The following is a 17,296-nucleotide window of genomic DNA, read 5'->3' as shown; positions in this document are numbered from 1 at the left end:
ATATCCCCATAATGCAAATAATCATACCATCCTTAGATCAAAACTTAATGACTTTTAAAAGAGAAATTTTATGAGCACAGTCACTACTCAGTGGTTTGAGCTCTTCCTGCCACAGCAAGTCTTACTCTATTGACCCTGTGTGACATACAGACAGATTTTTCTGAGCAGCCTTTTAGACTGGCTGTATATAAACTCTCATGCCCTGATACAGTTTCTAATGGCATCTTGGAGCACTACAGCTTCATGGTCAAGCAGAGACTTCACCAGAAAGGCAACATTCTTTAAAAAAATCAAATAGTTCAGATGTTCCTGCTTGAGAAAGCAAGGAAGCAAGTAAAAGCAGAAAGCTTTCATCATTATTATATTATTCATAATGCTATGTATTATGTACCTAAAACATTTTTGTACATTACTGTTATTAAAAAATCTGTAAGATTTATTTGGATTGTAATGATTAAGATCATAAATGATCTGTAAGATGGACAGCACTGATCTCAGCTGAAAAGGTTACACTTAAAAGATATGTCACTTTTCTCAAATTGTTTCTACAGCAAGGATTATTCTCTAAGGGTTGTACTTGAAGAATATCAAGATATGGTGACAAGTTCTCTTCTAGGGAAGAAACAGCAATATAAAGAAATATAAATAGTCATGTATGAGCCAGCTAAAAAATATAAATAATGTTTTATTATGTGGCACAGTTTAGGGAAGGTATATTATCTTTAACATGCCATACTTTATCATCTCAACTGCATATTTCTACTGCCCTCAAAGATGCAGTGCATAAGGGATTCTCATATCTTCCATTTGTTATCTAAAATTGAAATAATTGTAGATTTTAATACTTTTCACAGCAATCTCAGAATTTATTCATTTAACAGAACAGAACCAGTTTCATAATTGATCTGTTATCTAAACAATGAACTTTTTAATACTTTCCAGTGTTGATCTGAGCCTCACCCTTAAGCAAATCAATCATATTGGTCCAAGTTTCCTTATGTGTTGAAAACAGTTTTTCAAATACAGTAGTTCAATATACAAATTTACATAAATATTACATATTCTTCAAATGGCAATAAAATGAAAGACCTGGGATATGAAGATGGACAATGAGATAATGAAATGTTTGGTCATGTTCTAATCCAAGATTTCTGAAGGTGAGAACATGTTCTCCTAATCTCTCATGACCTAACAGTCCTCAAATAATTAATATGCAGTGTTTTGTGAGGTTCTCACTTTCTAAAACATAAACCATTCTTTAAGGGACTAGCTGAATTAGGCTAACATGATTTTATTCACTGAAATGGAAGATAAAAACATATTTGAGAGCTCAATTTTTAACTCCACTGTTTTAACCTCTCTTTGTATTTCCAGAAGAAGTTACAACAAATTTCTCATCCATTAACTTTTTTCCAAATTTACCTTTCAAGGAATGTGGAATGGCATAAATCTCAGTACACACAGTATCAAATTGTTTTAATTTTATGATCACAAAAAATTTAGCATATTGCGAAATAGAAACTAAGCAATTCATAAAGTACAAAACTACTTTTTGAGGACATGCTTCAACACTTCTGTGTATTTAAACCTGACAAAACAAACACCTGTACTTTTGGAAAATGTTGGTAGCTAAGGAAGACTGATTGGTGATTGAAAGTTTTTATCAAGAAAACATCATACACCTTTACCAGTAACATCCACTGTTGGACCCTGCATTATAGACCCTTCAGCTCGAGCTCTACGATAGAATCAAACATTTAACAACAGCTACATTGCTTAGTCTGCCTAGGAACACTATGTTAGGTTGATAATTAATTACTTCATTCAGTATTCCCGTATAAAATAAGGAACTATGGTAACCTTCTCTCTCTAACAGTCATTGAAGTGCACAGAGTCCTGGGACACCAAACAGCCTATGGAAAGAGGGGTCCTGTGCAGCCCCCAACATCTCTCGCACACTGGCTGCCATGGCCCAGTGCTGAATTAAGTCCCAAGGTATTCTGCAGATCTTTCATTCCTGTCTGTTCAGACCCTTCAGTCTGTGCAAGAGGTGATCTTTTATGTAGCCTCATCATTAGTACCATCAAAGATACATTAGTACATTTCTATTAGTAACAGAAAAATATGGCATAAAATCCTCAGGAAGTCATTTTCAGCAGACTGTACCCTATCTCATCTGTTAATTACCTTACAAAGTTGGGCCCTTTAATAATAAATAGTAGTATTAGTTGAAATTATTTTTTTCAATAGCAAATAACCCTGTAATTCACTTTAACAAAAAAAAAAGTTATATTTTGCAGAATTTCCATAGCACATACAAGAGAGTCTTCGTGGTTCAAAACGTTCTTCACCCTGTGGTCCCGAAATCACCGGCAGACCAGAACCTGCCCTAAAGTACTCTGTGAAAAGAATGCAAAAGAAACTATGCATACATATTCTCACATGTGCAAGGAAGCAAGCAAAGAAGCACAGGGAATAAACAAACTTAATAAATATTCATAGTTCAGTAGGTTGTGGCCATTATACAGAAGATATTCCAGTATGAAGAGAACAAGTTATTGTTGCACACATTTAAAATACCAGCATCAAAATACCAATGTCGAAACAGCCAAGGGGCAGGAAATCACTTTAGTTCCCAAATCCAACAGACAGTTATTAAGCCATTACATGCCAATTAAATCTCATTTTAATGTCTAATATCGTACAGATGGCTTTGTACTGGCTTTTCTCACTGTTGCAGGATGACCCTCACCAGGTAATGCCTTCAGTCTCTTTAGTTGCAAATTCTTTACTGGCAGAGCTAACTCAAAAGCTGGTCACTGTAAAATTTGTTTTTAAAAGGATCCCTAAGCTTTTAAATTCAAAGCCAAGAAATATATTTGCTTCCACTCTTGTTTTGTTTCAAAATGCCAGAATACCCTAAAATTACAGTGAGGGGTTCTGTATAAGTAATGATGTCTGATTGTTTCAAAGGGTAAACAAAGGTGATACGAAATAAAGCAAAGAGTTACATTTATATAACTGGGAAAGTTCCAGTTTTGGACTTCATTATGCTTTGCACTCCACAGGCCTTCGCTTGCACTGTAAGACATTGAAGGGACTTTTCTCTGGTACGGGATGTGTCTGGCCACGCTGTGTGAATCTGTCGTGATACATGACAGCGGCATAAATAGTCCTTTCCTACCTCTTGGAGCTTTGTGCTGCACAACTTGGCTGAACCTCAGAATCCTGCTGTTGGCATTCATATGGCACTGGAAGCCATATCACACTAAACGGCACTGCTGTGTTTCCTGTGCTGCTTTAGAATGTCAAAGGAATTTTTTTTATCGTTTTGTGTCTGATTGAAATGAGACAGGGAGAACTCTAAAGGTTTTATCTTGTGTTCTGTTCACAATACTGACCTCCTTACCTCTTTTCCACTATTAATAGATTTGCATTCCTTAAGACAGTAATAAATTAGGCTAGTCTTGTAAGGGGAGTAGTATCTTTTAATAGCTGTACTGAAATAATGGAAGAAAACAGAGAAGCTTGCAGACCCTAAAGGAGTGGGGTGTATGCTGAATACTCCTCTGTTTTCTCCTGCTAGAGTAGTGGTCTAATAAAAATAGCACAATGTTACCACTCACAACTTATGCTTCATTTGTATCTCCAGATCATTACAGCTGCAACAAATCTGCTTTAGACAGGTGACAGTTGAGGAGCCAGTTTAAAATGGAGAGCAATGGCTTAATACAAAGATGTATCTTTATCTTCCAGTTACACTGCAAAGTTCCTCTGGTTGATTAAACAAATAAAATCCTTTCTGTAATTCTTTAAATACCAACTGATTCTAGGAAAAAATTGTAATTCAGATTTTCAGTTGCACCTTTAATTAAAGAGGAGTTTTAGCTAGTTTTATCCTTGAGACTTCCCACAGTTCATCTATAGTGATAAATCTTAATAACACTATGAAATCAAACTCTTTATATTAAAAGCCCATAATTTCCATATTTTTTTGTTTTCAGAGAACAAGATTTACCATAACTGACTTCTGTCATCCACAAATTAGAAATCCTAAACTTACCTCATTGCCTGCACTCCCTGGTAAAAGAACAGACAAATACTTTACAGGAATGACTCAATGCCTAAGACAGGCACTCACAACCATCTGCTGAAAGAGCCTCTCTCTTCTCTTGTCTGACCACACAAGAAGCCAAGACAATTTGTTGAGGCTATGGACTAAATTCAAGGGTCTGGTCCCATGTGAGATGCCCTAATATAACCACTGCTGCCCCAGAAGAGCAACAATTTGCCTTAGGTCCTGTATCATACCTGCCAGTGCTATGGCAGGACCTTAGGGCCTCTCAAATGGCAATACAGGTCTGTTTAGGCAATTGATTACTGTTACAGATATCTAACTAAAAGCAGCTAAAATTAAATGGTATTTCAGCAACAGGAAAAATCAGTGAACTTAGTAATGTTAAAAGATCTTCAGATTAATGGTGTAAAGATGAGATAGAGAAAAGCACAGAAAGCAATCAAGGTGGCTCCTTTTTTTTCTGCTAAGGCAAAAGGCCTTTTTCCCCTACCACTTTTATGCTTAAACCTGCCTTTCACCCCAGCATTACCTACTTTGCATGCTAAGGAAAGAGCTTTCCTTGTTTCAACCTGCTTTAACCAGGGTCAAACCAAACAGAGGAATGCTGTTAATTTCACAGGGTTAGGACAAAATTTGTTTGTGTCCTGCAGCAGGCTTGCTGTCACTGCAAGTGGTTTCAGACACTTTGCATTTGCAAATCCATAATTCCACACAAAGCCTTCGTGAGGCCTGGCCACTCCACCACAATCAACAGCATGTTTATAATCACATGTAATCAGCTGACCTCATGTGAATGCACATGAGATGGCACATTTGCCTCTGCACTTGCAATTGCTTTCAAGGTTTACTTTTAGAGCAGGATTTTGCAAAAACACAGGATTGTGTACACAATACACAAAAAAATGAAGTACTGTTAGAATAATGAATAGTTCACATTTGCTCTGTTCTCTAAGAGGAAGAAGCATGGATTGATTGCACATTGCTTTATTTGAGAGCTTCATGGATGTACACTTCATGACTGCAGGAAGTTGGGTTCAGAATAGATTTCTTTTCATACTTTGGATACACATCTTGATTAGATTATTCTACATCTGCCTCATTTTAAAAGAGGTGTTAAACCCACTATCGTATTTCCAAATCTGGTTCACACCCTTTGGTATTCTAAGAATTTTAATATGTCTCACATTCTACACTTTACTGTAAGCATTAACAAATTTTGCACTCAAAATCCATGCTTGTTATAAGTAAGTGATTTAATACTGAAAGAGAGAACTGTTCTATATCATTTTACACAGTATGAGCCATACAAGAAACATTTCTGCCCCAACTGTATCAGAAAAATCTGCTTCAACTCACTAAAACATGAGTGTTTGAGGGCCCTGGGATTATAATCCCATTTTTAAACCACATTTATCTGAAGATATATTTCTTTTCTAATATATAAGAATGCATTAAATCTAACAGATAGTAAATAAAGCAGATGTGAACCATGAACATTTGCTTAGAAAATATGACATGAGGTTGGATGAGATTATTTTATCTGTAAAGCTTCAGGCACGCTTGCCCCAGATTAAGGATAGATGTTTTAAAATGCAAGAATTTGTTCTAAATTACTTGGTCCTCCTTGATCCTCAGACAGATTTAACTGCAGTGCAAACCTTTCATATGCCTCCATATGCTCTTTTAAAGTTAGCTTTACATCTGATGAACAGTACAGACCTGCTCCATTTGCGTAGTTGGAACATCTAAAATGTGAAAATCCATATTGAGCAATAACAGGACAGGCAAGCCACCCACCAAAGAATATGTCCTTTTTGCCAAGAACAAAGAAAGTCTTATTTGAAATAGCTCATGTGACAAGAGGGTCACAGGAAGGCACAGCACATAGATTTAGCCAGGCCACGTTTTCCCTCCAGAATCACACCTCCCAAGGTGAAATCAGAGCAGATGGTTTTTTACCACAACTGTGCTCTAGAAGCAGTAACAACTACAAACTGACACTGGCAGTGCACATATGGGCTGTTATCTGGTCAGCGAATATATTCAAAGTTAATGCCGATGCATCAAATACCTTCAGGCTCCATTACCCTTTCCTTTCACCCAGCTGCTGTTTACAGACAAAAGGAATCCACTCTGGTTTGCTGAGCAGATCAAAGTGTAACAGGCTGTATATGGCCTGCAGTGGAAGAAAACAGTGACATGTCATGCCACTGCACTGACGTAAGGCCATTACACGCAGCGACAGTGACACATTGACTTTTGCACCTATTGCAACATTTTAAGCCTCTTTCCACCATGTCATCAAGTACAGAGTTCAGCCACCAGCAGCCCCAGGCAAAATGTGCCAGTGCCAGCCAAAGAGGACTGGGACACTGGGGACAACTCTAGACATGGACTTGCAGGCTGAGGTCTGACTCAGCTCTGCCTGGGCAAGTGACTGACAGGTAAGGATGTGCTACCAAAGAAAACTCAACACCCAGCAGGACACAGAAAGGAGAAACAGCAAGTTTCAACCATAGTTTACTGTTGATAGAAAACTTGTGTAAAATCCTCCCTTTGCAAATGGATTCTTAAAACACATATATCGTATGAAAGTTTTTAATTACTCTCTAAAATCCTAAATTTCTCAATTTAGCTAGTTTGGGTACTGCCACAGTAGAAAGAGAACTGCGCTCAACTCTGTCAGGTTATGTGAGCACAGAGGAGGAGGTGATTTATCCCACTCCCCATATCCTCATCCTGAAAGCAGAATTCCAAACTCTTTATCAGGCCTTGCAAAGCACAGGAGCAGACATGAAAAATCTACTGCTTCATCAACTATTGTCAGTGTCTTTCAGAGAAATAAGCAAGAAATATTTAGTTCATGGGCTACTTCAAACTCTTTCCTATAGTCCTGTGGGGTAAACAGCACATCTTGGGAAGACCTGCTGTGGAAATTGAAGTGAAATTAAGAAAATTCACAGGAGTAAAGAATTTTGACCTGCAAATTTTCTGTTACTGAAGAATTATGAGGCATCTGGACTAGAGAACATGGACCATATGCAAAGTTAGCTCCGTAGGGGTAGGTTCACTCTTTTACTATTTGTAACTCAAAGATGGCATCATAGTCAGAAATAATCATTACACTGCAAAATGGAATTATCCTCTTCCTTTCTTAAGGTGTTATGCTAATCATTGAGATACGTGACCCTTGCGCCCTTCAGTATAATTCTGTGCATGAATTATGGAAATGGTTTGTTCATAGTCATGAGTATCATAACAAGAAAGTGTAACTGTTTTGTACTTCATTTCATTCTCACTGGCAAGTCCTAAAACCTTGGGTCTACAGATTTAATGGAACATTATTTTATTAATTCAGTCCTTTTCAAAATTTTTTTTCTCCGCATCTAACCTGTCTTCCTGTCTTTTGAGGCTGGAACAGACTGTCATAATATGAAGCTCTCTTTAACAGTTGGACATACTAGTTTTGCAGTGGCAAAAAGCACTCACAACCACTGTGCATGAAGAGGGTACACTGCACTATTCTTTTGCAATTACACCTGGTCCCTTCCTGAAGAGCATAAAGAAAAGTATTGCTGGCTTTGGAGAAGCCCAAATATGCATAAAGGAACAGAACTGTATCAATGAAGGTGAACCATTATATACTCACCTGCCTAGAAATGCCTGGAAGATTTTAAAATACTTTACACCTACCGATTTTTTTTTCGTTAGCACTGAATCTAAGAGGAAGAAAATATTTTTGGTGATGATATCAGTAGATAGAGACACAGTTACTGTCTAATGAGTTTCCCATCAGAACATTCAGGTTGTTAGGAACTGATCTAGACCACTCCCATGTATTTCTCATGATTTCCTATACTGTAAGGTACTGTGCTTTAGCATGGTTCTTTGCAACAGTACCCAGCTTCTGCATATGCCTTCCATAAACACAATATAACAGTTACCTACAGAAGGACAAGAATGTCAGAAGAGCATAAAAAAGATGCAATAAAACAAAAGATGGGATGTGAAAAACACACCTCTTGAGGTGAAATAGGCATTACTTGTAGATTTAGATCACTGGAGAATAAAGCTAGGCTAAACTCAGTGTCGTTGGAAGCTAGTTAGCACGCCCCATGCAGAGAAACATTGTTTTATAGACTGGCTTATGATTAATAACACTCTAGGAATGGTACACTCCAGCTGACACACACAACTCCAGCTTAAAAGATTACCTTTTTTTTTTCCAGTCATCATTAGAGTAAAAGTTCATGTTAGTCAAGCTAGCAAAAAGGAAAGAGGATTTGTTTTAAGGGAAAAAACCTCTTGCATGATGAATGTTTCAGAATGTTTCAGCTTTCTGTGTTTGATCTACATGACTGGTTTATAAACTGCTTTTAAAACTGACAAACAAATCTTGTCAGAGAATAATACAACACACCACTAAGCTGTAGCAAATGATTTCCCTTAGGGTTAGGTTTTGCTATGTGTCTGGAAAAGACCAAATAAAAACATGTCCTTGCTAAAATAAAGCAGTTTTTCAAAATTCAGCATCCTTTCCATACACAAAGGCTTACGTTTTTGTAGCAAGGCTTTGCTGTCTTCTTGGTTTATGTGCAGCATATGGCTTTCAACAAATGTCAGCAAGAACAGAGCAACTTCACCAGACTCCTCGGAGAGTGTTTCACCTGGCTGCATAACAGCTGCATTTCCGTGAAAGCTGAGAAGCCCTAGGTTTATGATTAACAGTTTAATGTTAGTTACATCATGGGAGAGGCACTTTGTGCAATCATCTTACATAATTTACTGTATACAGTACTAATGCCAGCGTGAGTTATAAGTCATCCATGAGTAAGTCCTGAAGAATTAGAAGAAGCTGTAAGTAATACACTAGAAAGCCTGACAACAATGGGCATTTGTGATTCGTTAATGACTGGATATAAACCTTTAATTTTTGGATTTTCAATTGCTACATGTAATCGTCAGAAACCTCCAGATTGATGTAATCTCTCACATTCCCAAGTTGTAAAATGGGCCTTTCAGACATTTTTTTTCCAAACTGCTTTCTTGTTAGTGCTTGCTGCAGAAAATTACTATGAAAGCATGAATATCTTTTGATGGCAGAACAATGAATTTCTGGCAAACCTGGTGTTTTGCATAATCATGATCACCATCACTTTATATGTGGGAATGATCTCATTTGACTCTTATCATTTGTGACTTCTTATTCTCACTCAACTGGGACTACTTTTATCTTACATATGTAAGGTTGCTAGCGCATTTGGATGATTGAAGACTTCATTGAAATTAGTAGTTTGCAGTGACATTCATAATACTGCAGATACTTTCTAAGCATACCAGTCACAGTCTATGCTTCATGAAGTTTAGTGTATGGGAATGGTACAAATAGAGGTAGACCAAAGAAAAACAAAATTTCTCAATTGCAGGAGTTGTGTCAGAGGCTTTCAGAGGGCTTCTGAATGGAGGGTTGTTCATGAACTGAGGGAGAATGATCCACACTTGAGGAATATGATTGCAAGACACAAATGTTTGCTATCAGAAATAAAGCCAGTAAATGTACCATTCAGCAAATATGGGCACCTCTAATACAAGTGCAAAGCTTTAGCAGCTACTTCCTTTGAAAAAACCAAAAAAATTCTCACATTCCATCCCACATGCAGAGGACACACTCCTACAGCCTCTTCCACTCATAGGCATGCACATTTTTTTTGCTACTAGGTTTTGGATACACTTTAAATTACAAACCTGATGGAAGTAGGAGCTTCCTTTCTTTATCTCTGCTTACAAAAGGTGAATTACACATAACAGTATCATAACTGCATTATATGCCTACTATATATAATGTGTTAGACATTACACTACAGCAGAGAAAGGCAATCTTTCAATTTAAAACCTGCAGGCAGACTCCAAATATTACTGCAGTTTCTAAATAGAAGCAGGAATAGTCAAAGTTGTTTTGATCTGTTGTGCCCTCTTCATCCATGAAGTTCTTAATTCAAACATCTCTTTTCACACCAAATTTATCAGACCCTGGGGATCCCTTTGGCATCAGGAATCCTGGCTCAATAAAGCAATCAAATGGAATGGAAGAACTGGGTCACTGATCAATTTGTTCTCTGGGATGCTCAAAACATCCGGAAGTCCGCTGAATTTGACTGAGTGATCTCTGTTGTATAGAGGGAATTCTCAGAGGACATGGAGCTGCCAGAGTAGCTTCTTTCACCATCTCCTGCAATGGGCCTCTTTTCTAGCAAGAGGCACAGCCAGGAGCGGGCAATGTCACTCCCTGCTGGCACAGATCCCAAGGGCTGAGGCTGTTACCACGTGTGCTGGTGACCAGCCTGACACTGGGACAGGCACAGCTCTGCAGCCACAGAGTGGAGCTTTCTGCCAGCTGCAACCAGACTCTGGACTGCCCTGCTGCAACATCTGTGCAAGCTGCCAAACAGACAGTTCTCCTTTATACTCGGTCAATATTAATCATGGCAGGTGGGATTGTCAGGAATGACTTATGGCACACCTGCACAGCCAGAGTACAGTGATGGAAATCTGTACATAAAAAGGTGGCATTGAAGGTGTTTTTTTTCCAGGAAGCTCCAGATTGTCTGTGTATGGATCTATTTTTACTTTACATAACTACTTCAAATGTATTTTTTTTGGAAGAAGTTGCTACACACTGCAGCTACACACTATCACACTATGTTTCACAAAACCCAAATTCTGATCTGATAATTTTGCTCAGTTTTCCACTGCCTGTTCACTGATCTGTGTCTTTCCATATCATTTTTCTTAAAGGCTTAATGCACTTGTGATTTTACAGTATGTCTATTTCTACATAACAGTGCAGGTAGTGGAACCTCAAATGCATGCAGCAGAATATTCCATACAGGCATACCTAGAACACAGGTACGTATGGTAATAGCAGAACCAGGCATAGAATATAAGCCCTAAGAATCACAGCCAGGAATCAGTGATTGTATCAGTATCAAGGGATCACACAGCCAGGCTTTGTGGTGGAGACTATATGACCACATTCAACGTTTTTCTTTGAAATGGCCTGTTCATTATGGCAGAGGTAGAAAATGGTCATCTTAACTTCTAACAGAATTAGATGCAAGACCTGCATCTCAAGGAAAGTATAAGCTATGTTCTTAGTCTGACACTCCTGTTTCCAGTGGATCCCAAAGGCCATAAGATATTCGAGTAGGACTATATTTCACTTGTTCTTCTCCTGGGCTCGAAGTAATTCCCTATTTTGCATAAAAATGGCCTTTGTGAGTCTGAACAACTTTAGCTTTAGTAATTAAGCAAGTGAGGAGATAGATAAAGCTACTACAGGTACAAAACATGTACGTGTTCTCTATATCTCCAGTGCACTTAAGACATTTAATTAGCTTTACCCATATTAATAGTGATGAGAAAAAAATAAGGTTGATAAGAGATCCCCACAGCCACAAGTGCTTTCTGACCTACTACTGCAAGAGTTCCCTTCCTCATTATTTTGAACTAGGTTCTTTCCAAGTGATGTTATTTCTGTCCAGGCTCACAACATATCAAATGTGTAAGTGAGGAAATTACATGTTGTTTTATAGAGTGCCATTTGGAAAAATTTGATTTGGTATGTAATTTCAAGCTTATGGAGTCAACTTGCCACGTTCATTCTGGATTCATAAGCACTGCCTTAGGTTTGGTTAATGTGGTTTTGTGTTTTAATACAGAATAGAACAATAAAGTAGCAGCTCTTCCTGAGAGAGATTTAAGACTTAACTAGAAATTCATGCTAAAGAAATTCCCCATGGTGCAATGTGAGGCCACCTGGGCTGAGTAAAGATAATAGCTGGGATTCTGTAGAGTACCTTAATTTTGGGATGTCAGATTTGAGACATCTTGAAAAGCCTGGGGTTTCAAAGGACAAGTGTTCCACTGTTTCCAGAAAGAAGGTAGCTTGAGTGCCACTAAAAGCAATGAGCCAGTATATCTTGGAAAAAGTGCTTTATTCCAGGAAGAAAAATTGTTCACTTTAAGGACAAATGTCCTCTTTCCATTTTGCATTAGGCACTTGAACACCCTGCCAGCATTTGCAAAACATATGTGATTTAATGATTGTATAAGAAAAGGCAGCTGTAAGGAAACTGACGGCTATGAAATCCTAAAGTAAATTCCATATAAGATACCTTTGCTAGTAGCTGGAAACTTCTGTATTTAGAGGACACTCTCCCTTGCTGCATCCATTGAAGTAGACAGAAGTTTTCATAAAGCTGCCTTAGAATCACGATATAGCAACAGTGGATGTCTAGTGGTCTAGTGGATGTCACTAGACCTACACAGAGGAGGATAGTTATTCCCCTAGTTAGTTTATATGTCCTTTCTGCTGTGCTGCACCCAGTTATTGTGTGCAACTAAATAAAATACATGTAATCAAAGACCTCCTCGGTGATGGTGTTAAAAAGGTACGTAGTTCATTGGAGGGTGGGGAGGGGCAGGGCAGGCTGAGGGGTCCAAGCCACCTCTAACATCTTTCTAAGATAAACTGTATTTACATTTCCCCAGTGTCTGGTGTGCAGTGACCTTGGAGCCCGACTGTTCTCACAGTAACTGTGTCAGGTGTGACAGCAAATGTACTCAGATAGCTGCACTCTCTGCTGCAGCAAGATAGAAAGCAAAGGAGAGCATAGGCATCCTTCACTTTTAAGAGGATAATATATCTGATTACACATCACTTTGGGTCCATGCCTTTATTCTGTACCTCTTACTCCTTGTACAGAACTGCAAAACTGCTTAGGAGTGCATTGTCATCCACAGCTGTCTCATTGTCTCTGTGTCCCACCTTTCCTCAGATTCTAAATCACTCTTGGTATCCCTCCGAAGGCCTATGGAAACATGAAGTTTCATGTGTCCTCTATTAACACCCTCCACTACCTCTTCTCCCTCAGAAGGACTTTTTGCCAATCAGGTATACGTTTGTGAACATAATAGCAAGAATATGAAATCTGTGCTAACCATTAGGAAGCTACCAGTATGCTGAGAGCACTTCACTGAAATGGTAACTGGAAAAGAATGCAAAGGGATTTTCTGTCTCTTGGCTTAAGGTTTAAACTAATTTCTTTTAGCTACTGTATAAAGATAGCTGTGTGGATACCGTTGCTAGAACTGGCCCATTAAACCCTGAGCTCCATGCTGAACAGAATTTACAAATCACCCTTAGAATCTTCTTTGGACTATCTAAACATTGCCTTTCTTGTGTATTTATGAGCATTAAAATCTTTGATGCATTTCAGCATCTTACTGCAGAAAAAAATACCACATTTTCTTTCTTGTTGTACTCTCTTGCTTTGCAAGATACAACAAGATGCATAAAGCAAATATATTTGGCTCTTCTGTGACTATGCAAAGAAACAGTCACTGTTTCATAGGATACAGCCAAGGTCCTGGCTCCCTCCCCCTCTGCCTTCCACCTCAGGAAGAATGTGAACAGGGGGGTTCTGGATTCCAGCCCCTGTGTTCCTGAACACTTGGGCAAGACTCAGCACATCCTCATACCTGCCAGAGACCCAGCTGCAGCCAAGAATCAAAGACCAGGTCTCTTTTTTTCTTTTTAATGCAATGTTTGAAAACACATTCAAGAGCCTTCCCTTCATCTTCCTCCTCCCTTTTCTTCTCACCATGACTGTCAGTTCTTTTGACTGAGTATCATATCACTGGGATTGATTGCACAAGAGTCACCTGAATACCAGTCACAATGTTTAACCTTCCACTCACCTGCACGCTCTGAGACATATGATCTTCTTCAAACACTCACCCTATGATTTACAGGTGGCGGAAAAGTGAACACTGAGGCAGCAAAATGCAGGGCTTAAAATGAACTTAAATGAAATGTTTCATATATGCAGGCATTGCTAAACAGTGAAGTCCTTGTTTATGATACACCTTATTTCACCTTCAACCCACAGTGACTTTATCACACTTCATTTGTAAACTCTGGGTATAAATTCTCACAAACCCAATGTATTTCATTTATTCATATTGGTAAATCTTTCCTTAAGGAAGTTGTCCTGCTAAATCTGTTAGGGCTGAGACAATGCCATCAGCTTAAATAAAGGCCTTAAGAATGGGCCAGTTTTTCCCACAGAACATGGACAGGAAATCAGCACCACACATTTCCAGGAAGCCTAGAGTGTTCCAGCACCAAAAGCAATGTAACTACATTGGCCCAAGACAGCATTTGAGCTAATGGCGACTGGAGCCTACGGCAGTACCCTTATTAATACCTAAACTACTTGGCAGGCTGCTGCTGCTGCATTCTATGAGTGGACAGAAGAAAAAAAGAAGGCTTTATCTATTATGCAGCAGAGAAGTAAGACACAGCATATTTCACAGAAAACCAGGCTAGTAAGAGAAGAACACTTTAAAAAACAATCCCTCTTATGACATGACACTTTCTTTATATGCACATACCCAGTCCCACCCTAATATCTCACCATTTCAGCCTATGCCAGCTGTTGAGTAAGGTTTAACCATGGTGCAGACACCATTAGATCCCCAGAAGATGCTAACATGAAATTGTATCTTCCTCAGCTCTGCTACTCACAGATCTATTTGTAATTCAAGAGACATAAACTAGACAAGTTGCCCTGGCAGATCCACCAAAGTTCTCACTTTCTTCCTTGGTAGCCTTCTAGTTTCAAAAATTACAGTTCTCTTCTCCAGGCATTGAATACAGCAGCTACTGAAGACATTGAGTTTATCCAAGATACACATTCCAGACAAAAAATCCTCATGCTGCAGAATTTATCAGATTTACAATAATTTGTACCGTGGGATTTTTTACTTTCATTGCCTCATTCTGCCACTAAAAAGTAGATATGAATCCCTATTATTCTCACTATCCAGGTAGCAGTGTCTTTGCTTTTATTTCCCATCAGGATCAAATATCAATGAAAAAATATTAAGAGTGCTGGAAAGGTCAGAAATACAGCCTAAGAACTAAAATATTTTCAGATGAGTGCATGTGCTCTGTGAATCAAGTTTTGCAGTCACCAATCACAAACTGCTGTTTACTTCTCTAACAGCCCAGATTAATACCAAAATACAAATGCCAGGCAATTCAGAAAGTCAATCATGTCACTAAGGCTACAGCTTTTTTTTTTTTTTTTTTTGCCTCACAGATCAACTTTGGACTAAGAAAAGAAAAAGTAATCCATTTTCCACAAAACAAAACCCGAATTTAAAAATAACCTGGCTTTTAACTATGGATTTTGTCAAGTTTTTCTACTTTATTTTCTGTTCTTGGGAGCCACAATATGTAACAGTACAAGTGCTGTGATAGAACAGATGACAGGACAGATTGCTGTGTTATCTTTTAAAAGCCAAAATAGATTCAGGGTTAGAAAGAAAGGACACTTTCTATAGTCTGAAGTATTGATGCTGATTTCCTAGCTCTGCCTTATTGCCAGGCTAGGACCTTGCAACTGATTGGCTACCAGTAACAGGGTCTCTGACCTGCTGATGAGATGAGGAGTCTCAGAATGAGACCCTGCAGAAGTGCTGCTTCTCTGCACTAGGTAGGGGAAGTGCATATCACTGCAAGTTCAAATCCCTTTCCACAGAACTGAATCTTGATGCCCTGTAGGTGCTGCTGGGGATTGTAGCATCAGGGATGCTTGAAGCTTGGAATCTGTGTGTTGAAGATTCACTGACAGCCTTAAAACCCCTTTGGCCCTGTGACTCAGTTTTATTTAGGAAAACTGGGATAACTAAGATTTATGCAGATAATTTGTAACAATTTCTCATAGCACCTCTAGTTGCTGCCATTGAAACTGGTAGGATGCTTCTTTAAGGTTTCTCAGCACAGGAAAGACATGGACCTGCTGGAGTGGGTCCAGAGGAGGGCCACAAAAATAATCAGAGGGATGGAACACCTCTCCTTTGAGGAAAAGCTGAGGTAGTTGTGGTTGTTTGGTCTGGAGAAGACAAGGCTTTGGGGAGATCCTATTGAAGCTTTTGAAAACTTAAAGGAGATTTATAAGAAAAATGGGGAGAAACATTTTAGTAGGGTTTGTATGATAGGACAAGGGGTAATGGTTTTAAACTAAAAGAGGGAAGATTTAGACTAGATACGAGGAAGAAATTTTTACAGTGAGGGTGGTCAAACACTGCCACAGGTTTTCCAGAGACATGATGGATGCCTCATGCCTGGAAACATTCCTGGTCAGGTTGGACAGAGCTCTGAGCATCCTAATCTAGTTGAAGAAGTCCCTGCTCACTGCAGGTGGGTTGCAACTTTAAAGGTCCCTTCTAATGCAAACTATTCAGTGATTCTATTATTTTGCTGTTTCAGTATTTCTGGCCCCCGTATCTTCTGTGGATTGGTTAGTGGTTCTGTGTACACTCCCAACTACATAAAATGGTGCACACTTGTGCTGAGAGGCACAAACATCCATTTATCCTTTTTATGCCAGTGGATTGTGTTAACCCTAAACACTGACAAGTACCAGGGTACAAAGAGTGAGTCACATCACAGTCAGAGTTCTGCATCTTCAGAACATGAAAATACTGGCAAGAACTCTTTACGGAAGTTGTCAAGAAGTTTTCAAAACTCACATTCTTCATAATAGACTCTAATTGAAGGGGCAAAAAATACTTAGACATTTATCACTAAATGTATAGAACTCCCTAAATGGAAAACAAAACAGTTCATAGTTTATGAACTACATAGAAATACCAATATAATACTCAAAAGTTCTTTGAATGATTTACATATGTTCTAAGCATGTCATGGACAAGGAAGTATTAGCCTATAAAGGCTGAACCAAACTATCAAGTATTTATAAAGATGTCTATTAACTCTTCATAAACTGTTGAAAGCACCTGCTTAAGAGCAAGTAGTTCAAGTAACAAGTAACAACATTGCCTACACCAACTGGTCGGCTCCATTCTCAGATTTCAAGATGTCTGGATTTTCCTGAACTATTTCAAACTGTGATTCTTCAAACACTCTGGTGTCTTCTGAAAGTTCTAGCAGAAGAGCAATTAGTTTCTAGAAACTGTGATGGATCACTGACACTGATTGATCTTGTCAGAGACAATGGAAAACTTTCTTTAGTGCCATATGTCGTCAGTCTGAAAAGAGTAAGTAATAGGTAACAAAGCACAGGACATTGCCAAAATTTTCTATCTTTACTAAAATTTTTTCACATTTTTTCTTTTTTTGAGCTACAG

At 38.6% G+C, this 17,296-nt stretch overlaps 1 protein-coding gene across 9 annotated transcripts in view; it reads right to left on the bottom strand.

Annotated features, from left to right (window-relative positions):
* CABCOCO1 (ciliary associated calcium binding coiled-coil 1) overlaps positions 1-17,296 on the bottom strand; it is a 263,455-nt gene that overhangs the window by 240,536 nt on the left and 5,623 nt on the right. For 6 of the 9 annotated variants that reach the window (XR_005602171.1, XR_005602172.1, XR_005602170.1 and 3 more), the window contains exon 1: positions 8,635-8,781. The exons of 1 other annotated variant lie outside the window; for it this stretch is intronic. Coding sequence is in view for 3 of the 8 variants with exons in the window: in XM_039553751.1 (XP_039409685.1) it covers positions 8,635-8,755 (121 nt within the window). In the remaining 5 variants the exon portion in view is untranslated. Of the gene's footprint in view, positions 1-8,634; positions 8,782-17,296 lie in introns of those variants that run through there. 2 more of the 9 variants (XM_039553753.1, XM_039553756.1) reach the window with 1 other exon arrangement.

This window comes from Corvus cornix, chromosome 6 (genome assembly GCF_000738735.6).
Source record: "Corvus cornix cornix isolate S_Up_H32 chromosome 6, ASM73873v5, whole genome shotgun sequence".
Taxonomy (NCBI): domain Eukaryota; kingdom Metazoa; phylum Chordata; class Aves; order Passeriformes; family Corvidae; genus Corvus; species Corvus cornix.
The sequence above is the reverse complement of the archived record's forward strand: the minus strand, read 5'-3'. Positions and strand labels throughout refer to the sequence as shown.